The following is a 22,729-nucleotide window of genomic DNA, read 5'->3' as shown; positions in this document are numbered from 1 at the left end:
CAGTTTGAATTGATCGAGCGATCTGCTGTCAGAGCAACAGCTCTTGTCAAAAATAGCCTTTTGGAAAGAAACCTCTGGTGTTATTTGTATTGCGTATAGCACATAATGCTCTTCAGTGTGAGCAGGGCATCAAGAGACTGATATTTAAAAGAGATCAGTGAAAGTGACATGTGGCAAATGAATCGTGTGCTTCTTTACAAGCTACCAGGATCCCTAAGACTGTCTCCAAGTAATGAGTTCATTGCTGTGCATCAAGGCACTATCTTTAGAAAGAAATAGTGGGATCAGATTTTTTTAGAAACTCTCACAGCTCTGAGGGATTGATACAACCAAAATCCAGGCTGCACCAACCTTTTCCCATGGTGCAATTTTGACCACACTCCCAATCCTGAAAACTCTCGATCATCTCAGTAGCTGCCTTTGTGCAAGAAACAGGCATTGCCACGTGCACGCACATTGAGCAATGCACATGCATGCATTAGAGATGATGGACAATACTTTATTTCTGTGTAACAATGTTTTCCCCAAAAGGAAAAACTGAAAGCTGAAAAATATTGGCTGATATTTTTGGGAAAGGGAAGAAATTAAAAAATAAAATCCGCAAATGCTGAAACATTTCGGAGAGGGGCTGATTTGAGTAAACGTATGTGTTTTTCTCTGAACACTTACCTCCGGCTCAGAGATTTTAGGATGAGATTTACCTCATCCACACATAAGCTGACATGTAAAACAGGTCAAATAAACTGCACCCTAAGAACTTCTATCTTTTGCCACATTACAGAAAGGGGATTTAAGCTAAATAGCTGAGATGCAGCTGCTTAACCTGCAGCTGGGTAAAGCACGGGGAAACGAAACTTTTGGTTTGAAACAGATGGAAACCAGCAGTTCCTACAGGTTTGCAAGGTGTGGCCTAGTTTTTTATCGCATTTAACTTTCAACTCTTTTGGAGGCTGCTGAAACATACCCTATGTCAGATACAAAATATATAGTGTCTATCTGCTTAGAAGTAGCTTATACAGGAGTAGCTGCAGTTTTGAGGCTCCTGAAAAAAACACTGTCAGTGAATTCTGTCATTAGTTTTGGAAACTTGTCATAATAAAAAGCATCACATCTATCTAGACAGCCTATTTAGAGCAGCTGAATCTTTAATTAAGGGCCTGATTCTGACTTTTACATCCACTAATCACAATTATTTCTGCTTAAGTCCTTGGAAATGTCCAAGACAGTACAAGGGTGAGGAAAAACTCAGGCATCCCCAATGCAATGAAAATTTTCCGAATGCTTACCTCTCTGTAAAAATGTCCTCACCCTCCAAAAATCATTTGTATCTGTCTGAAAAACACTTTCTGACCCAGTATTCCCCATCATCCCCCTGGTCTGCTCAAATTCTTCGGGCTTTTAATTACAGGTAGAAGGGAAGACTCATCCTCCTGTAGTACTATTGTCTGTCATGTTCGCTGGGACTGCACAGCAAGGATTTTCTTTCATATATTTCTTTTTAAGTATAAAAAATTAACTATCACAATTAAAAACATTTTTATTATGTCAGGTATATTGCAAACATCCAAAGAGGAAAGAGGATGGCTGTATATCCATGAAAATCCCCTCATATTTACAGAATATTTTTTTAACATTTTTCAGTTCAGTGTACGGGGGAAAATAAATTCCCCACATTTCCAGTAATTACAGTGCAAGTAAATCTGGGATTGGTCTGGGTTAATTCTTAGAGGTTCTAGCTACAATGTTACAGCAGGATTAATCTACATGTTGTTTGTGTGTGGTTTGTTTTTTTTTTTTTAAATGCAGAGAGCTAGGGCACTAACGTATTAATTAGAAATAAATCTGTCCCTTGGGGGACTACATGCATTGCCTGCATTTTTAATTCGTATTTAGTTTTAAAACAAATGACAGATACTTTCCTCCTTTCTGTTTCTCAGTTGCATCCTTATTTCTCTGTAATCCTTTTGTTTTGCATTACGAAGAACTGTTAGGTAACACAAAGATCATAAGGCAATCAATTTTTTTAGTATGATGGGTGAACTGGAAAACATTCAATAGTTTTCTTTTGGGTCAGACTTGTGGTTTGCTTCATTTAGGGAACGCTACTGTTATTTTTCTATTTTGTTCTTTGAAACAGTGAAATATAAGCCATTTATTCAGAAAAGATTTTTCAACAACAAAAATCCTACAAACATTTTGAATAAAACTGGCTTCATCGTTTCTCAGCTCAGATTGTTTACTTGATTTCAGAAACCCCATGATTGGTTTGCTCAACCTGAACATCCATTTCTTGATGACCATTTTTTTCTATAAAATTGTACTCAGAAGGGATGGTGAGAATGAGTTACAGTAACAAAAGAAAAATTCACAGTGGCTGCAGGATTCCTTTCACATGCAAAGGTGGTGTTGGCTTTTGGTGCAAGGATGTTGTCAGTGAGAACAAGAAATATTCCTCCTCCTGAAGTCCCCACTAGCAAGTCTCTGGTCTAATACACTGTCTTCCAGGTTTATGAAATGCAACTTTCCTCCGTTTTGTCTCGACTGGACCATAGCTGTTTTTTCTTTCCTCCACAGTTCTACTGCAGGAGAACATGGTCATTTGCCTGTTCAGGTGTCTGCACCTCAGCTCTCATTTGGTGTAATTTCTTGAAGATTTAGAGAACATTTTGTCTGCTTAAATTGCACAGTTCTGCAGCACTTCCAAATTCTGTAAGTGGTGGGGTTCAGACACAATTTTCTGAAAACAGAGTCTAGGTCTCTATTTTGAGAAATTTGGCTTGTTCTGCTCACTGTACACTTCCCATTACTGCTGCTCTTCAGTCAATGAAACAAAGTAATGACAGTTTATTCTCTCCCAGGAGACTGGAGATATACTTTACAGGGCCACACACATCTCCCAGTTGTGATGATCTTCGCTATCTGTACATTGCACTGATAAGAGATTTTCCCAGAGACCTTTTTTCATGTGTCAATCAGGCAGTTTCTGGTGGAGGTGAGCATGAAGCTTATGGAAAGATGACACTCTGATGGCTTGCAGGAAACTCACTTTATCTCTTATCTTCTAGTTGCCACTCTTTATCCTTCCTTCCATATGTTACATTTTTTAGATTCCTTTAAGAACCCTTTCCCTGAGACATCCCTAAGTTTGAGCTGCCTGAGAGTGAGGGCCAGCTACGCTCTGGATATGCTGAACTGCACATTTATACCTTTCCTGCAGCTGGTGAGAGTTTGGTTGAAAAGGATATCCGATTGTGAAAAATGAAGGATGGTGTAACAACACAGGTGGCCCCAAGCAGGTTCTAGCTGCCGCTGCATAAGCTGGAGAGGGAGGAAGGATAAATTAGAGGACATGAATCTGTGGGGAGGCAAATGTCAGAAATCCAGATGCTTTTCTCCTGTATCCGTATGAGCAGACACTTCCCACTGATATGTGTTACAGCAAGAAAGATCGTATGGAAAATAAGTGGGATTCTTTAACCTTCCATTTCTTTGGAATTTTTTTTTTTCTCTTTTTAGTTCTTCCCTTTTTTTCAGTCCCAGTGGTTCCCTAAGCAGGTCCTAAGGTATCAGCAGGTATCTGACACTACTTATGTCTTCCTTAATGAGCCCATTGGCTTTGTAATCCAGTGAACAGTAACCTCTTCCATTTGGTGATACTGCAATGCATTGAAGAGTATACCTGTGCAGTAGCACACCTAACCACGTGAAAAGAAACTGTGGTGTTTGAAATAACTGTTGAAATAGTAGGTCTGTTTTCCCTGTAAACCTGTTGCTTTGGGCCTTCCTGAACTCATCTTTAAATTCTAGACCCTGGCATGATAATTACCTATGGCTTTTTGTCTATGGCTTGCTGACTTTCTCCCATCACCAGACAAGGCTGAGAAGTACGCATTATGCTGGCCAAAGTCTTGCAATTCACTCTCACCATTTGGATTCACTGCTTATCATTAGGAAGACCTACTAGTTTTAAGCTGATGCTGCATCTTCTAGCCCTGTGAATTATATATACACTGTAGCCTATGTGATTGCCATCCAAAGGGACTTGACAAGTTTGAGAGGTGGGCCTATGCTAACCTCACCAAGTCCAACAAGGCCAACCAAGAGCAACGTTCTGCACCTTGGTCAGGACAATCCCAAACACAATTACAGGCTGGGTGGAGACTGGATTGAGAGCAGCCCTGAAGAGAAGGACTTGGGTGTGTTGGTGGATGAGAAGCTCAACATGAGCTGGCAAGGTGCACTTGCAGCCCAGATAGACAGCTGTAGCCCAGAAAGACAGTTGCATCAAAGGAAGTGTGATCAGCAAGTTGAGGGAGGTGATTCTGCCCCTGTACCCTACTCTCATGAGACCCCACCTGGAGCATTGGGTTCAGCTCTGGAGTCCTCTACATAGGAAGGACATGGATCTGTTAGAGTGAGTCCAGAGGAGGGCCACAAAGCTGATTAGAGGGCTGAAGCACCTCCCATACGAGAACAGGCTGAAAGAGCTGGGGTTCAGCATGAAGAAGAGAAGGCTCCAGGGAGATCTTATAGCAGCCTTCCAGTACCTGAAGGGGCCTACAGGAAAGCTGAGGAGGGACTGTTTATCAGTGAGTGCAGCGATAGGGTGAGGACTAAAGGTTTTAAGCTGAAAAAGGGGAGATTAAGATTAGATATTAGGAAGAACTTTTTAATGTAAGAGTGGTGAAGCACTGGGACAGGTTGCCCAGAGAAGTCATGGAAACTTCATCCCTGGAGGTGCTTGAGACCAGGAGGGATGAGGCTTTGAGCAACTTGATCTAGGGAAAGGTGTCCCTGCCCATGGAAGAGGGATTGAATCTTTATAATCTTTAAGGTCCATTCTGACTCAACCCAATCCTTTCCATGATTCTGTGAGAGGGCTACATTGAGAGGGCTGCCCCTGACTCTCTGGAGTCACTGAAGTGACTTAGAAATGAACTGTAAAGTGAAAAATTCCTGCAGAAATTTTCGGACACCTCTGTCTTGTCACCCTGTGATCGGTGCTCTTGTTCAGCACGATGCAGCCTCAAAACACCACAAAACTCTGGTGCTTCTGTCAAAATGAGGGACAAGGTGCTTTGCTAGCTGTCACTTCCATCAGTAATTCATATTTGGTGAAACCTAGGATTTTTATTCTGGATTCATTCTGTGCCGTATACTGCAGTCTCCAGGGAACTGGAAGCATCTGCCTGGTGTAATCATTGGGGAAAAGCAGAGTGAGACACTGCTGGCTGTTTTGTAAATATTGCTGCTGCTGTTTCACCTGATGGCTCCAGCACCTTGTAGGGAGGAAGGCTGGGACAGGACTGTACTGCCTGTGAATCATAGGAGAAGGCACTTTCAGTTGAAATGGAGTAAAGCAGTGGCTCCCTGAGGATCACAGCAGAAGGCAGTGGCTGGGAGCTGGACCAACACTCTGTGACACTAACCCTCAATAAGCGGCTCCAGAAAGCTGTAGGGTACATCAGGGAACAAGGAGAGGATAGCCCTCACCTCAAAGTCTTTGATTACTATTAAACAGTGTATACCTTTAGATGCCACATATGTTTTTTTTTTTCAATTACCTTTTCTGAATAATTTTTTTATAGAGTTTCAGTTTTTGGTTTTGTTAACAATCATATTCATTCTAAACATGAAATAAATACACTTTCAAAAGCATTTCTTCCACAGACCCTTTTCAATATCCCCTTCAGCTGGAATAAACCTGCTGGTGTGGCTGTGCTGTGCAGCTCAGCATGGGATCTCTTCCACTGTGCCAGATGCCCCTCGGGCTAAGCCAGATCACAGGGGATGCGGTAGAAGCACCTCTCCCACCACAGCTACTCAGTTGCCCCTTGTCTGCAGGTCATCAGCATAACCTGGCTGACTGTGGAGTGTCTCTGTGCTTTTAAGTTCCAGCTTCTCATTTGTTTTCACTTTGCAAAGTGTCTGTCAGTCTTTCTTCCCCCTTGCTAGGAAGACAGAGTTATGACATCTTTCATTGTCAGATGCAGACTTACATTTCAGACTTACAGAGATGAAGGGAAGCCATAAAGAAATCTCTACTGTAATTCAGGGAACCACGTTTTAAACCTCTGAGAAGAACACTAAGTAGTAGATATTGTTTAAATATGCTTTGTGCAAGCTTCCTAGAGTGTAAAACCAGAAAGAATAAAAAATGACCACATGGAAGAAAATGTTTCAGGTTCCATTTCACCCCACTCCGCACCACCCTTTTCCAGAAACTACCCTTACTCTCCTTGGAAGGCTGTTCGCATATATGATCCTTTATCCCCTTACAGTTTCGCAAAAAAATGATACCGCACCATTTGCTTCCAGGGGAAAGCCTGGCCAAAAGCAGGGGGAATCAAAAGGGCAAGGGAACTCCACTCAAGCCTCTGCGTGAAGGTCTCATTGCACATGAGGACACAGGCACAACAGATGTGGTAGAGAACATTTTCTCCCACTTTCTTGATGGTACAGCACTCAGATGTCCAAACATCCCTAGATGTAACAGCCATTTTACATGAATATAAGTACCTTTCAGCATTACACTTCTTCAGGTAGAAGTTGGTCAACCTTTTGTCTAAGTTTTTTCTTGTTGAGCCCTGCAAACGCAGGTAGACCAAAGCATGTCATGATTTCATGATAAATCCATAGGTGTCCTTAGGCTGAAACAAAATAATACAATAAAAATAAAAGAAACAATTGGAATCTTTGATTCGTCACTTTCAAGAGTCAATGCTTTAATATTTTATTTTAGAGTTACTATTCCAGAGGTACTTCAAGGTTATTTAAATCATATTTCAAATCATATTTTAAATCATATTTTAAAATCATAAAATCATAGAATCAAAGAATAGTTATGGTCGGAAGGGACCTTAAAGATCATCTAGTTCCAAGACCCTGCCATGGGCAGGGACACCTCTCACTAGATCAGGCTGCCCAAGGCCCCATCCAACCTGGCCTTGAACACTTCCAGGGACGGGACAGCCACAACTTCCCTTGGCAACCTGTTCCAGTGTCTCACCACTCTCGTGGTAAAGAAATTCTTCCTAATGTCTAGCCTAAATCTGCCCCTCTCCAATTTCATAGAATCATAGAATCACTAGGTTGGAAGGGACCCACTGGGTCATCGAGTCCAACCATTCCTAATACTCCCTAAACCACGCCCCTCAGCACCTCGTCCACCCATCCCTTAAACACCTCCAGGGAAGGGGACTCAACCACCTCCCTGGGCAGCCTGTTCCAGTGCCTAGTGACTCTTTTCGTGAAAAATTTTTTCCTGATGTCCAGCCTGAACCTCCCCTGGCAGAGCTTCAGGCTATTCCCCCTTGTCCTGTCCCCTGTCACTTGGGAGAAGAGGCCAGCTCCCTCCTCTCCACACCCTCCTTTCAGGTAGTTGTAGAGGGCAGTAAGGTCTCCCCTCAGCCTCCTCTTCTCCAGGCTAAACAACCCCAGCTCTCTCAGCCACTCCACATAAGACTTGTTCTCCAGCCCCCTCACCAGCTTCGTCGCTCTTCTATATATAGTTTATACCCATTCCCCGTAGTCCTGCCACCACAAGCCTTTACGAATAGACTCTCTCCAGCTTTCTCATAGCCCCTTCAGGTACCGGAAGGTCACTATAAGATCTCCTCTGAGCCTTCTCTTCTTCAGGTTGAACAGGCCCAACTGTCTCAGCCTGTCCTCACATGGCAGGTGCTCCAGCCCTCTGATCATCTTTGTAGCCCTCCTCTGGACCCGTACCAACAGTTCTGTATCTTTCTTATGTTGAAGATTCCAGGACTGGACACAGTACTCCAGATAAGGTCTCACAAGAGAGGAACAGAGGGGCAGAATCACCTCCCTTGGGGTGAAAGGATTGAAATCAAATGGGTAGGAAAAAAATACGGCTTGTCAAAACATTTCCAAAGTAATAACTTCAGGTTGACCTCAAGTCATTTTCCTCCATTAACACAGGTATTTTAAGTTGACTGAAAAACAAGCTGGAAGTCGACCCTTTCCGTCAGGCCTGCGGATATTCACACAAAACCAAAGAGATCACAATTACTTGTCTGTTCCATACAGTTGTGAAGCATTACATCAGCTGTCCTCTGCCTTTTGTATCTCTGTATTGCCTTCCTTTGGACTCAACGCTCGTTAGAAGAATTGGTGAAATATAAAGAATTGGTAAAACATGGCAAAGCATCGGTATGAAAGTGTAAACATTGGTAAGATCAGCCATGTGGCCAAGTCTCATCTATACAGCTGTTTTGCCGACTTTTTCCCAAGATACATGGCCAGATTTTGTTCTTTAAAATTTCCAAAGGATGCCTGGCTCTGTGCATTGGCATTTGCACAAGGGCATTTGGTATTTTCTCCTTTTTACCAGGTTTTCTCCATCTGTCTAAAGAGCAGGTGATGGGGGAACTCATGGGGTGGCACAATTGATGGAGACTGTCAATGTGAGCAACTTACACCCATGGGTTTAGCTTCTGCTATGACCTCCTGTCTCCGTGGCTTCTGGGTGCTGTACATGTTTATGAAGGGTACTCGGTAAAATGTAACTCAGTCCTCCTCCTCCAGACAAAAATCTTGGTTTCTGTCTCGTCTGTCCTTTCCTCTGTCTCTTGCCAAAGGCAGGAGAGAACTGCAAGATGAATGATGTGCTCTTATTGCTCTTATTGAACACTTGTAATTGTGAATGCAAATGGCATTTTTTATACATGAACAGAAAAAGGACTAAATTCACTGGATAAATTATTCACAACAGATAATTCAACCTGCTCTCGTGGGAAGAGTGCAATGAATGTCTGATGATGTTGAAAAAAAACCCACAACTAATTCTTCCAACCAGTGAAGTCAACGGCAAAACCTTTTACTGACATCAAAGGGAGCAGAATTTAGCCTCAAGCCGGAGGGCTCACATACGTCTTCTCTTTAGCGGTTCTCACTTGCATTTAGAGCTAAAACCCAGACAAGCATTTATGTTCTGAGGAGCCCAGACTAATGCTGTATAGCAGAGTTGGGCTGCCAGGTCACATGCATTGTTACAGCTCCAATTGAAAGCAGGTCTGCTTTGCAGCCCTGGTGCAGAGCACTGCCCCCGAGCTGAAATAACCTGGCCTCAAGAGAGGGCCAAGGTAGACAGGTTCTCTAGCAAGTCTGGAGCTCAGGGCAGGTTAATTTGGCCAGGTTTGTCTAGTTTGGAGGAAAAAAGGAGACTGAGGTGTGACCTTGTTGCTATCTACACCCTCCTGAGGAGCAGATGTGGAGAGTGGTGCTGATCTCCCTGGGATCCAGTGATAGGATGCATGGGAATGATTCAAAGCTGCACAGAGGGGGGTTTACACCAGACATGAGGAAGCATTTCTTTACCAAGAGGGTGATCAAACACAGGAACAGGCTTCCTAGAGAGGTGGTTGATGCCTCAAGGCATTTGGACAATGTCCTTCATAACATGCTTTAACTTCTGGTCAGTTCTGAAGTGGTCAGGCAATTGGATTAGACTGTAGGTACCGTCCAACCTAACTGCTCTGCTCTGCTCTAGTCTGCTCTATTCTATTCCAATTTACTTTGTACCTAGAATAGATTTGCATGCAGTGAGAGGGGGTGGTGTGTCCAGGGTGCCACTGGCCACCCCAAAGTGGTTGTGCTGCTGCCTGTCAAAGCTTGGTGGCAGTGCACTATGGGCACGATTTGGGGGCTGTGACCATGTGCAGTGGATAAAAGATGTGGAAAAAAACTTGTGTGTGGGCTGCCACTGTGCTTCATCTCCCTGGCCGAGGGGAGAAGAGTGGAAGGAGGGTCGGGCTGTGCCCCAGCTTGTGCCACTGCTTCCCTCTGGTCATCAGTGGTGGGGACATGTGGCCTAGGGAACTGGGGAGAACCATAGACTTGCTAGGTTGGAAAAGACCTTTGAGATCATGGAGTCCAGCTGTACCTGTCCATTACTATATTATATGCCTAAGCACTTCATCTCCCTGTCATACCTCCAGGGATAGTGACTCAATCACCTTCCTGGGCAGCCTCGTCCCGTGCCCATGAACCCTTTCATTGAAAAAAATCTTTCCTAATGTCTAATCTGAACCTCCCCTAGTGCAACTCAAGGCCATTCCCTCTTGTCCTATCGCCTGTCACTTGACCATCACTCGCCTCACTCCGACCTCCTTTCAGCTAGTTGTAGATAGTGATAAGGTCTCTCCTCAATAAAATGGGGAAACAGAGGTGGTGCCAGACATCTTGGTAAGGTGAGAGCAGGGGAAGCAAGGAGGGGCAGCCCCTGAGAGTCATAGAATCACCAGGTTCGAAAGGACCTCTTGGATCATCGAGTCCAATGATTCCTGTCTGCCACTAAACCATGTCCCTGAGCACTTCATCTACCTGTCTTTTAAACACCTCCAGGGACAGGGACTCAACCACCTCCCTGGGCAGCCTCTGCCAGTGCCCAATGACCCTTTCTGTGAAAAATATTTTCCTGATATGTAATCTGAACCTTCCCTGGCACAGCTTGAGGCTATTCCCTGTTGTCCTATCACTCATCACTTGGGAGAAGAGGCCAGCTCCCTCCTCTCCACAACCTCCTTTCAGGCAGTTGTAGAGAGCAATAAGGTCTCCCCTCAGCCTCCTCTTCTCCAGGCTAAACAACTCCAGTTCCCTCAGCTGCTCCTCATAAGACTTGTTCTCCAGCCCCGTCAACAGCTTTGTTGCTCTTCTCTGGACACGCTCCAGAGCCTCAACATCCTTCTTGGAGTGAGAGGCCCAGAACTGAACACAGGATTCAAGGTGCGGTCTCACCAGTGCCGAGTGCAGGGGCAGAACCACCTCCCTGCAACCTGCTGGTCTGTACCTCCCAGATTCCATCTGGGTGTCGCATGTTCCTAGACATCCCGGTGAGGTGGGAGCCGGGATGCGAGAAGGGGGAGTGATGCCGGCGTCCCTCCCCTCCGCCCCGGTACTCGCACCCCCCCGGTTTGATCTGCGTGTCCCTCGCGCCGCGTGACCCCGGCAGCGCGTCCCGCCCCCCGCGGTCCCTCCTCGCCGCACTCCGCAGCGCGGGGGTTCGATCCCTCAGCGCCGTGGAAAGGAACCTGGGAGCGGCGCTAAACCCCTCTCGTATATAAAGGCTGAGCGCCCCGGTTCGCGGTGGGAGCGGCGAAGAGGGGGCGCTGGGCGGCGGGAGGCGAGGGGTTAAGTTACATAAGGGCGTTCGGGGAAGGGGCGGAGGCGCGGCTCGGGTCGATTCCCTCCGCAGGCAGGCGAAGCGGCGGAGGAAAAAGCGGCTTTATCCCTCCCTCCCGTGTCGCCATGGAGACGGGCGGGCGGCGGCGCGGCTGTCAGTGAGCGATCGCGCCGCGCGCCGCGATGGACTCGCGCTGCGGCTGTGCCGAGCCCCCCGCCACCGAGCAGCCCGCGGGCAGGATCAACAAAACCGCCTTCAAGCTGTTCAAGAGGAGGAAAGGCGGCGGCGCCATGCCGAGCATCTTCGGGGTGAGGAGCAGGGGCGGCGGGGAGGAGGCGAAGGGCGGCGGCGCGGCGGGGATGGTGCGGAGCCGCACGCACGACGGCTTGGCCGAAGCGGCAATGGAGGCCGGCGGCAAGGACGAACCCGCGCCGGCTCGGGGCGCCCCGGGCGGCCCCGGTCCCGTGGCCAAGTCGCACAGCTTCTTCTCGCTGCTGAGGAAGAACGGGAAGGCGGAGGGCGCGGAGCGGCGCCCCGGCGGCAGACAAAAGAAAGGGCTGAGGAGCATCTTCGGCAGCGTGCGGTGGCACAGGAAGGACAAAACCGGCAAGGAGGAGCGCGGGGAAGTCTCGGAGAGCCCGCCCGGGCTCATCATGCCCGGGTCGCTGACCGCCAGCCTGGAGTGCATCAAGGAGGAGCCGCCGAAGCCCTGCGGCGAGGAGCGGCCCGAGGCGGGTCCCGGGCGGGACCCCGAGGCGCCGCTAACAGGTGACGTTCCGGTAGCCACTAACCCCCCTGTCGAACCGCAACGCGACCGCGCTCAAGAGCCGGCGGCCGCCCCCGACCCTTCCTCCTCTGTCGATCCACCCTCCGAGCCGTCCGCTGATCGTATTTGTTTGATGTTTGCTGACGTGACTTCACTGAAAAGCTTTGACTCTCTTACAGGCTGCGGGGACATTATTGCGGACCACGAGGAGGATGCGGGCGGGCGGAGTGGCGGCTGCGAGAAGAGCCTCCCCGCGGCCGGCAGGCTGGGGGCCGCCAAGAAGCGTCCCACCGTGGTGGCCTACCAGGGAGGAGGGGAGGAGATGGCCAGCCCCGACCAGGTGGACGACACCTGCCTGCAGGAGTTCTGGGAGATGCTGTCGCAGACCGAGGAGACCCAGGCGGAAGAAAAGAAGCCCGAGGGGTTGAAGGAGAACCGAGGAACCGAGGGGGCCCAGAACAAGGTGGCGGTGAAAAGTGGTGGACTCCACCAGATCCCCATCCACCTCAGCCACAAAGAGGAGCAGAAGGGCAGGGAGAAGGAGCAGCAGGAAGGCGTGCCGAACAGCGATGAGGGCTATTGGGATTCCACCACTCCCGGTCCCGAGGAAGATGGTTCCGCGAGCATCCAGAAGGAGACCATTCCCAGGGACAGCTATAGTGGGGATGCTCTCTATGACCTCTACGCTGAACCAGATGAGAACCCGCCAGGGGCACCAGTGGAGGAAGTGGTCACCTGCACACCACGCTCCAAGCCCGTGTCTCCAATAACGACCACGTGCTCGCTGAAAACACCCTCGAGCACTGTGAAGGACTCCAAGATACCCATCAGCATTAAACACCTTTCATCGCATCCTCCCAGCCATGGTATGGACACCAGTAACAGCCATCATGTCACACACCATCACTTGGCCAAAAGCGAGATGCACAGAACAAAAATCCCTGTCTCTAAAGTGCTCGTACGCCGTGTCAGTAACAGGGGCTTAGCAGGGACAACAGTGAAAGCTGCTGCGTACCAGGACAGTGCCAAGAAGTAGTTGAATAAGATCAGGACGGACAGCAAGTTGAGGGTGTGAAAGTCTGCGTGTGAGACCACAGATAATGAATTAGTTTTGCATCACCTGAAGAAAGACACCTAACTGGCTTACTGCGATATATTCCATGGGTCTGCACTTCTGAACCCCTTCCTACTAGACTGTATGGCTGAATATGAAAAGTCGACTTCTTTTCAAGCACTTTTTTTTACATTTGTATCTTTTTTCTGCAGCACTAAACACTGGGGACGTTCATTTTTACATGCCTTTTTGGAAGCAGGACTTGGATTATGAACCTAAATGAGCATCTTTCCTCACACAAAGCAGTGCCATGAGTTCTTCAAGGGAACAGAGTTGTATAAGGAGCGTCACAAGGTTCTCCAATACAGTTGTCTTAGTGACACGAGGTTCTCCAATACACTTAGCTGTTAGTCATTTTGGGAGGGAGGAGCAGAGGATGGGCACCTGGCTCCAAAAATGGTGGTGGCTCAAACAAGATGTTGGAAAAAGAGCCAAGCAAAAAACAACCAACCTAACAGATATTTTACCTTCTGTAGGAACAAGGGCGCTGCTCAGCAGCAGATTTGATTGACTTGTGTGCAGTAGCTCACTGAGGAGTTAGGTGGACTTGTCTAACAGGAAAACGTATTTTTGTTCTTCTGTCTGTCTGGTTGGTTTTAATCTGGTCTAATGTAAATGGATAACAGAGGCACCTGATGTAGGTTCAGATGTTTACATCAATACTTGTCTGATAATGCGTACAATGAGGTTCAGGGAAACATTTTACTTAATGCCAATATATACACACTGTTCACATTTATACAATAACTTGCTCGCCATGTGTAAATATATACATATTTTAGCAGATTTACTCAATGGTACAGATTTTTTATAAAAAGAAAAAAAATCACTTGTCTGTATTATCTAGAGTTTAAGCAAGATTTAGTTTTTATAGGTAGATAATTTTACAGTTCTAAAATGGTAGAACTTTGTGTAAGTACCTTAAATTAGAACAAAACTGTTTTGTATGGGCTCGTGCATCTCTAGATAAGTAAGTCTGAAGTGCTGATTTTATTTCAGTGGCACATTCCACGTGTCAGAGCTGAGGTTCTGACAGCATTGCCACTGCAAACCTCTATTTTCAGGGGTTTAGACACAGTTGCTCTGGGCTTAAACCTTACGGAGAAGGAACCCAGGAAAGAAATGGTTTTTAATTATTATTTTTAAAAATATATAAAATTAGTTTTTGACTATTTAAAGAAAGTTTGGGTTCCTGTTGCTTTTTATTTTCATTCTTAATAATGTCAGAATAGTTTTACTTTAAGAGAGAGGAAATATGGTAAGCTAGTGGTACATAAAATGGTCTGATGAGCTTAGATCTTATGAGAAATGTATTAATGGCCAGGACTTTTTTGAGTAGTGGCTACTGCACATGGGCATAGACAACATTTCAGAGGAATTTAATAGGGTTTTAATGTGCCTGAGGACATATTTTTGTGATACACTGAAAAAGCTCAAAAAATCACTGAAGTCTAAAGGTAAATGTTATGTATTTACAAAATATTTTGATATAAGTATTTAATCATCAGACCACAGTTAGTATAAAATATATGCTCCAGTGTATCTGAAAAATAATATACATTTAAAAAATATACACGTCTATATTATGCAGAGAATCCTAAATTCACATCATTGAAGCTAATGGGTCTGAGCTTACATAGCAGTTGGTTTTATTGTCTCTTAACCTGAAAGAAAAAAAGGAAAATAAATATACAGACTATACATTTGAAGGATATTAAGGTTGTAGATAAACCATAAAAGCCAGGAAATACCATAATAAGAATTGTATATATGTGTATGTGTGGTTCGCTGGGGGAACGACCTTATAGTCACAAAGGTAAAATTGTCATCTAGTTCTGAAATTGCTGTGGAATTTAATACCAGACTGCAACGCCCCAGTGAATAGGGAGAAAGCACTAGTTTTCCCCATCAGTCCCTGTTGTCGTGGTTTGAGTAAGAACCTTAATACACTTCAAAGAGAATTATTTTATATGTTTTCTTCCTAGTGTATATGTATGTGGTTTTCTACATGCCTGCTCACACAGATGTGTTGTACATATGCATGTGTAGTCAGGACGCTCCTCCTCCAAGGGTACGTGCACCAGGCTGAAGATGCACACCCGTGCACGCTCGCACTCGTGTGAGCGCAGCCATGCATGCATGCTCCCATGCACAGGCTGAGGGGATGTGTTACAGATCTGTCTCAAAACATGCTGGCGACGATTTCCTTTGCCTGAGAAAGGGATTTGCATTTGGCCTGACCCTGCTTGTGCATTTTAGAAAGCTGAAGCTGAAATACCCTCAAAAGGATGAATGTACAGAACACGGAATATTATCCCGGTCTTTGGCCCTAAACCTAACATTCCTTTTTCTGTTATTTTGGTTTTGTTTGACTGTAAGAGTCACATCTTTCCTTGCATGACAACTCTGCAGAAAATTCATAATTCCTCATTTTGTTTTAAAGACTAATCGGGCAGAGAGATTCTATAGGGTACTGGAAGTTGAGAGGGAAGGAGGATGTGGTGACCTTGGGGTAGTACGATTAAAACTGGAAGCACTGAGTACAGATAGTAGGAGTGGTGCATCTTTATAACCTCTAGAAGATACCAGCTACCATCTCTACAGGACTCGTATGTGGCAAATTATTCATCATACGTGTTTTGTTTGCATTGTGGCATGTCTGTATCAAGAAACCAATAGAGTGACAGTAGACTAGCTCCCTCTCACGTAATGACTAATGCAAATCATCATTAAAATACCGTGGCTTCCCTTCCTTTTTCTCTCTCTCCTTTGTTTTCTGCCCCATTTTTCCTCCATCCTCTGCATGCCGGTGGGGGCTTCCTCCTCAGTGCTAACCCCTGGTGTGGAGCAGGAAGCCCAGGGCTGGCAGCTGAGCCCGTGGGAGGGCGGCTGTGCTGCCTGCCAAGGCCAGGTGCTCCCCAGTCACTCTCTCCAGCTTTCTGTCGCATACCCAGTGTTAAGTACATTTTGCAAATCTCTTGGTGGTTCCTTTGGCTCCTCACTATGTACGTATTTTAAGGACAATCATATCCTTAAAAGGAAAATGAAAAGTAGCTTGTAGTAGGGCGTCAGTGTTTTCAACTCACTTTTGTCTTTAAGCCATCTATGTTTTTTATTTTGAAAGGTAATAGACAATATTTACTAGGGCTTTCAATTTTCATAGAAATATATTTGTATAAATCCCCACAATGTCTAAAACAATCATTGGAAGGACCTTCAAAGGCTTTCTTTAGATCTGTGTTTAATTCCTGAAAGATCCCTGTAAAATACTGTGAGGTGCCTAGGAACGAGCAGTTAATGCCTCGCTGTACTTAAAGGCTGAGACATGAAGAGGTTATAGTCCTGAGGCATTCTGTGGTGGATTGCATTTTTATTTATGTTACCCTGTTTAAACATATATTTTCCTTAGCTTTGGTAGGTGTCAAGGTAGTAACGGTGTTCTGAGTCCCGAAATAACGTTCCCAATGCTGTCATCATTTTGATTTTTTTAAGTATGTTGTTCTTTGTTTGTTTTGTTTGGTATTTTGTGGTCTGAATGATGCTTTGTAATTATCAGTTATTGTCATTCATAAAAGATTTTATAGATCAGGACTTTGCATTTAGTTATACTTACCCTTTGCACTTACAGGTCACTGCTGGTAAATTTTGTATGTTCTTAGGGTGTTTCTATGCATTGTGTAGCATTTTATAGCTATCTACAGTGATTGAAGTGGTATACATTCCTGTCCTATATATGAGCACAAAAGATTTTCTTTCAGTAGCATGAAATGATGTTTTTGTGGACTTATTTTGTCATGGTAGGAGTTAAGTTTCCTCTACTGTATGTGTGGCCTGCAACAGACGTAAAGGTTCTTATTTTCCCTGTAGTGCATATAGATTTTGCTCTTGACAGTAACAGGACTCAAACACGTGATAGATTTCAGGAGAAATTCCATGATTAGAATAAGAAAAATCTATGTGCAGTTTTATTCCATCAATCACCAGCATTTTCTTCATCCACTGTGAATATCCTCACCGCTGTTTCAGGGTAGTAGAGGAATGAATTTTAAAAATTACATGCATAGATGTACACTATGAAAATTAATTCACTGATTATTTTTTAATGAATCTTACTAAATTATTTATCTAAGCTAAGCGAATATTGCACCAAAGTCTTCAAAACCTCTGATACAGATGGTATTTTCAATAAGATGCTGTAAGTGCAGATGAGCCAAATTAACAGGCTTTGCTTAGCAAAGCAAAACCTAGTTATTTCTTAAATTTGTAGTACTGACAGAGTTTGCAGATCAGAGGGAGCCATTGATTCTACTACATCTCTGTGCTTGGAGGGTTTTTTTCCCCTTCTCTAATGGACTACTTTCAGGAAAGGCTTTTCAGTAACATAATGGTATGAAAGAGACAGTTCACAGTAACAATACCCACTTACAAGGCAGATGGTTATCTAACAGCCATAATGGGGGACTCGGAGCAAGACTGCCTGAAAATGTATTCTCACAGTTATTGATATGAAAGGTTGAGGCTTCTGTCTTGGAAAAACAAATTGACACTGACTCAAAGATGCTGCAGGAATGAATCTTTGCAGCATTTACATGTGACAGCTTCTGCAGGTATTTTTTTATTTTATTTTGCTTTTCCTTTGTTTTGTTGCTTTGGGGTTTTTTTTTGCTTTTGCTTTGTTTATGTTTGCATTACGATGACATAATCCCACGTGTCTGAGCATGAATTGCACAACAACTGACTCTTCCAAGATTCAGTGCTGAGAATACACTGTCAGTTTTCTTCAGTGGCCTGGGACTGGTCCCCACTAAACAACCTTCCTCTTCCATTGAAGGATGGGATGATGGGATTCCCTTGTCTGAGTCAATGCGTTGTTTACTGTGAGCATGAGGTATCTGAATCTGTCTTGCTGTTTGTGTTCAACAGACAGCTTATTTTTAAGGGAATTAAAATTAAGGGAATGTTTTATCTCATCATTAGCTCACATCTCTTCATTGTGAACATCTTGGCTAGGAATGGTTGGGGCTGGTGCGGTGTTTGCTAGATCCATTTCATGTGGAGAAAAATTGAAGAAATTGTCATATGCGAAGAAATACGAGCTGTAATCACTCAAGCCACATCCTGTGGGCCTTTATTCCTGCAAAAGCAGGTTGTTAAAGCTCTTCTTGCCTTAGAGGCCTTCTCCATCCAAAACAGTGAGTACTATTGCCTGGGGCTCCCTTTTATTTTCCTCTCTATGTCCCTCATTCCCTCTCAGCCATACTGCTGTTGCTTGGGAAACCAGGGTTTTTGATCTAGCCTTCCAGCACTGGTAAAGACGAGCTGCTGCTAGTGTGTTCTTCTGGAGGCCTTTGCTCCTACTTCTTGGTCTTGAAAAAAATAATTTGCCTTCAGAACAATTGGCAAAGATAGGTAAAATGGAGATCTGTGCTGTGTAATCTCATACATGTGGGTGAGTGATATTTTGCATAGAGTAGAACGTATCCCTCTACATTCCTGTTGTGGACAATTTAGCAAATCTATCAGGGAAGCATGTCACTCTTGTAGGAAAACTTAGAAGCTGTTTGTTATGGAATCTGTGCCCAGATTTTCTTTATCTTTGGTAAAAACTGCTTTTCTTTTTCCTTCCCATACGTATTTAAATAAATAGAACCAAAGTTGTAGCGGAGAGTGGAAAAGGTTATGTACGTCACTGGGCAAGGAGGCCGAAAGGCTTGTTGTAGCAATGGCTGAAAGAAGATTGCTTTGCCTATGTTAACATCACATCCGAGCAGTGCTCTGCAATAGCAGCTAATCCATGTATGGCCTCAATGTTAGAAAGCTGGCATTTGCCAACCTGACAATCCCACTCCAAGGTCCAGTTGTGCTGTGGCAAAGCCTCCACTGACTCCAGTAAGAACTGATGAAGGTCCTTAATCTCTAATCTTAAAGAGATAGTAAGTGTTTCTTAAATAAGTCTTCCTTTTTTTTTAAAGATGAACATTATTCAGGTGATTGTGCAGTCTTTTATATTACTGTAGTAGTATTTTCACTGATCTGAATGCAAAGCATGTCTTCCTATTGTTTTTCCTTCTTAACTAGCAGCCACTCCCTCACATAACTCCAGTGCTCAGCGTGTTTAAATTACAGCTAACACAATCACTGCCTACCCTAATTTAACTTGTGACAGCAAAAGCAGGACCAGATCCTTTCCAGAGCACTAAACCCCCTGCTTATTGTGTCTTGTTCATGTTTTTTGATACAGTAACTAATGATGCCTTTCTTCAATTATTACACAGCCACATTTTAAGTGTGTGTTTAGGAAGAACAGTATGTAGGGACAGAATGGTAAGATCTGTAACAGGTTTTTGTTATTTTAGATGATGTTGCATCAGAACAGTTGTTATTTCAGTATCAGGTTGTTTCCATGGGTTTTTTATGTAGATGCATTCGATGCTTTGAACATGATGTGCTTGTAAAAGAAAATTGGCTACATCTGCTTTGAATTAAGCCTGAGCTTAAAATGTAAAAGCTACACATCTTGTTTAGTGGCTGCAAAAGGGAAGGTCAGTCCCAACTCACCTGCATCTCGAGGACTGGGGAGCAGGGCACTGTCACTGGGATAATTTGCAGTCTGACCGTGCCATGTGGTCCCAGCAGAGGGGTGCGAGAGCTCTCCATATGGAGCTGTCTGTCAGACTGGACAGCAGCAGGAAAAGCCAAGGTGGTGGTGCTGTGCTGGAGTGGATGGATTGACAGGGTGGCTGGGAGGTGGAATGAAAGCAAGGGCTGAACCTCTGGTCCTTGTCGAAAAAGAGGGTTAAACATATGCTTATAAAATCTGGCTCTTCTTTTCTTGCATCGATGCTCAGATTGTTGTGTGACACTGAGTTGGGAGCCCAGTTGTGTGAGTCCAGATGTGCTGAAGTCAGTGCTCCTGCTGGTTGAATACAGTGTGACTGCTCTCATCAACAGCTGAGCAGTGCCCAGTGCCTTCGTTTCTGAAGGCAGTTTTAGCACAAAGACTTCCACAAATCCTTTGTAGCCCAGCAACGAACCAGTGGCATCTCACTGCTCTTCCATCCTCACCCATGCCCCATCCCTGGAGGTGTTCAAGGCCAGGTTGGATGGAGCCTTGGGCAGCCTGGTCTAGTGGGATGTCCGGGCCCATGGCAGGGGAGTTGGAACTGGATGATCTTTAAGGTCTCTTCCAACCCAAACTATTCTATGATTCTATGATTTTTCCAGGGGTATGTGAAGACCCAAGCCCTTGGCAGGGTGATGAGGGCTGGCTGCACCCTTGCAGCCCAAAGAGAAGTGGAGAGGGAGTGCAAGACGCACTGTGCAGCAGCACCACCAAGTCCTAGGTAGAGTGCAATTAACTTTCTGCAGCATGTGGCTTGATAAAAGCAATATTATCCTGCTTTTCAAGGGGGAGCAAGACTAAAGCTGTTGCCTTTGTGTAAAATAGAAGTGAACCCTCTGTAATGGGACAGATTGGAACAGCTGGACAGTATCTCAATCCACCAGTATTCCCTCTGAAATCAGACGATCTATTAACAGTGCTGTTACTTTTAGCAGTGTTGTTGTTACTGAGTGGAGATTCAATAATTTGGCCTCATCTGAATTTTCCTTCCTGTGGTTGTCAGCAGTCTGTCTTACAAAAGCTATAGTGCTGAGGCTTCTGGCCCTGTTGAAATGGGGGATGAGGTATGAATGTGTTTGGTGGAAAATACAGATTCAATAAGTCCAGAAAACACAGCATGGCGTCAGTCTTTCATCACAGCCCAACTCTGCTTAAATAACATGGTGTGCCTGAGGGAAACAGCAGGGACTGCTCTGCACTGCGTCTGACAAACTGATGCTGCCAGGGTTTCCTAAGTGCAGAAATGGACAGATGTGTCCTGTTAGAAGTCACTTAACCTGTTTCTATAAGACATGTTATAACTGACAGGTCACTGTTAATTACAATTTCCCATCATATTTTTTATATCAGCCACCTCCAGTAAGGTAGCATGTGATCTATTCAAGATGACGAGCGAGCAAAGCCAGAACTCCCTGCTCTTCTTATCTAAATGATTTGCTAATAATCTGGTGAGTTTGTGTGCACCAACTTTTTCTTAGTGAAAGCTCGCAACACTCCTGGGGGTGTTTTTATAACAGACTGTTAGACACACTCTGCTCCTTTCCACCTCTACAAACTTCAGAGAGCATGTGTCTCCTCAAATCGCTGTATTCTTAAAGTATTCACAACCTAACTGATAGCAATAGATGTCTTTCTTCCCTGGCAGTTCACAAGGATATACTAATCAGTGTTTATTATATTTTTAATTCTGTAAATATTTATTTTGGTACTCTGTGTATTTATTGGCACTGATTCTGGTGTTTGCTTATGTGTCATTGTACATGTTGATGGTTTCAATAGTCTTGCTTCTAATGAATGTAAGGAACTCAGACTAACTGCACTTTTCTTCCATTCAAAAATCTTACAGTAAAAATATTCCCACTGTCATATTATGTGTTATAATGAATACAGTTAATAAAAATCAGTTGTCACTTTTCATGGATGAACCTGAAGGTTACTTTTTGATGTTTGAGCAAGAGATAGAGCCAATCTATTCAGTGCACTGGAAAATTCTAGGCTTTTCAAAAGAAGACATTAGGGAATTGTGTCCCCAAAATAGCATAAAAGAGAATATTTGGGCATGTGTGCATTTTCATTTTTATGTAAAAATGCCTTTAGCAATTTTACTAATAACATCATGGAATAACTAGACTAAATTCATTACTTAGGGGAGGGCTTTCATAAATGAGAGAGTTTTGTTCTTCTGGTCTTCTGTTTCATCAGCATGTTCTTTTTTTTTTTTCTTTCTTTCTTTCTTCCGCTTTAAATCCCTTAGTGGAAATGGACTGAGTTTCATTTTGTTTTTCAAATCAGCTTTGCTTCCTGGTTGTTCTGGTCAGGAAGCCAGGAGGGAAGGTGGTTCTCTTGGCACAAACTGACTTTGGAGTTGCAGTGTCAGTGTGACAGCTAGAAAATGCAGTCTGCTGAAAGCTACATTTCCCATCGTTAAATCTGGTACTTGACTGTTATGACTATGAAGTGACATTTAATAGAACCTCTGTTTTGCAACTTTCTCTAAATTTCTTGCATTTAGAAGATGCATAAAGCATTTGCATCTGTATGGTTATAACTCTTATGTGTCTACTTCAGTTAACTAAGTAGCACTACCTTGCTAAGGGTTCTCCCATGTCACTACTTGTTCATGGAAGAAATTGAACCAGATAGAAGAAGAAATGGAACAAAATCTACTCAAAAGTTTTCAAGGAACAACAAAGCAAAAGGTATGAAAAGCTCATTACTCAAGTAAGTAGCGGGACTTGGTGACACAGCGTAAATTCATCCTCTGTTCACAAAAGCATAACCCCTCTTTCCAATAGCTGGAATGAGGCTGAAGAAATGTTTTCCCAGTGATTTAATACACAAGCAATTTTACATTCATGTCTTTTCAGCCTATGTTCCCTTTTGCACATTCATGTCTTTTATCCTATGTATCTGGAAGCAGAAGAGCTGTAGTTTAAATTATTCACTGCCATGGAAGATTGCTTAGTGATTACCTTGCTTGTGTCCAAGCATAGCTACTAGGATTTTTGGGGGCAAAGGGTTGGAACACTTTTGTGGTTGGGACTAGATGGTCTTTAAAGTCCCTTCCAACCCAAACCTTTCTAT

General features: G+C 44.3%; 1 protein-coding gene across 2 annotated transcripts; it reads left to right on the top strand.

Annotated features, from left to right (window-relative positions):
* The first annotated feature begins 11,179 nt into the window (after nucleotides 1–11,179).
* Nucleotides 11,180–21,855, top strand: AMER2 (APC membrane recruitment protein 2). 2 transcript variants are annotated; one of them, XM_054051338.1, is made up of 2 exons: nucleotides 11,180–11,911; nucleotides 12,089–21,854. In XM_054051338.1, exons 1-2 carry the CDS (start codon nucleotides 11,326–11,328, stop codon nucleotides 12,943–12,945), a joined length of 1,443 nt encoding a protein of 480 aa, XP_053907313.1. In that variant the 5' UTR covers nucleotides 11,180–11,325; the 3' UTR covers nucleotides 12,946–21,854. The 2 variants fall into 2 exon arrangements, with proteins under 2 accessions (XP_053907313.1, XP_053907306.1); XM_054051331.1 differs by having other exon boundaries at nucleotides 11,180–21,855.
* The last annotated feature ends 874 nt before the right edge of the window (nucleotides 21,856–22,729 follow it).

This window comes from Cuculus canorus, chromosome 1 (assembly GCF_017976375.1).
Source record: "Cuculus canorus isolate bCucCan1 chromosome 1, bCucCan1.pri, whole genome shotgun sequence".
Classification (NCBI taxonomy): Eukaryota; Metazoa; Chordata; class Aves; order Cuculiformes; family Cuculidae; genus Cuculus; species Cuculus canorus.
The sequence above is the reverse complement of the archived record's forward strand: the minus strand, read 5'-3'. Positions and strand labels throughout refer to the sequence as shown.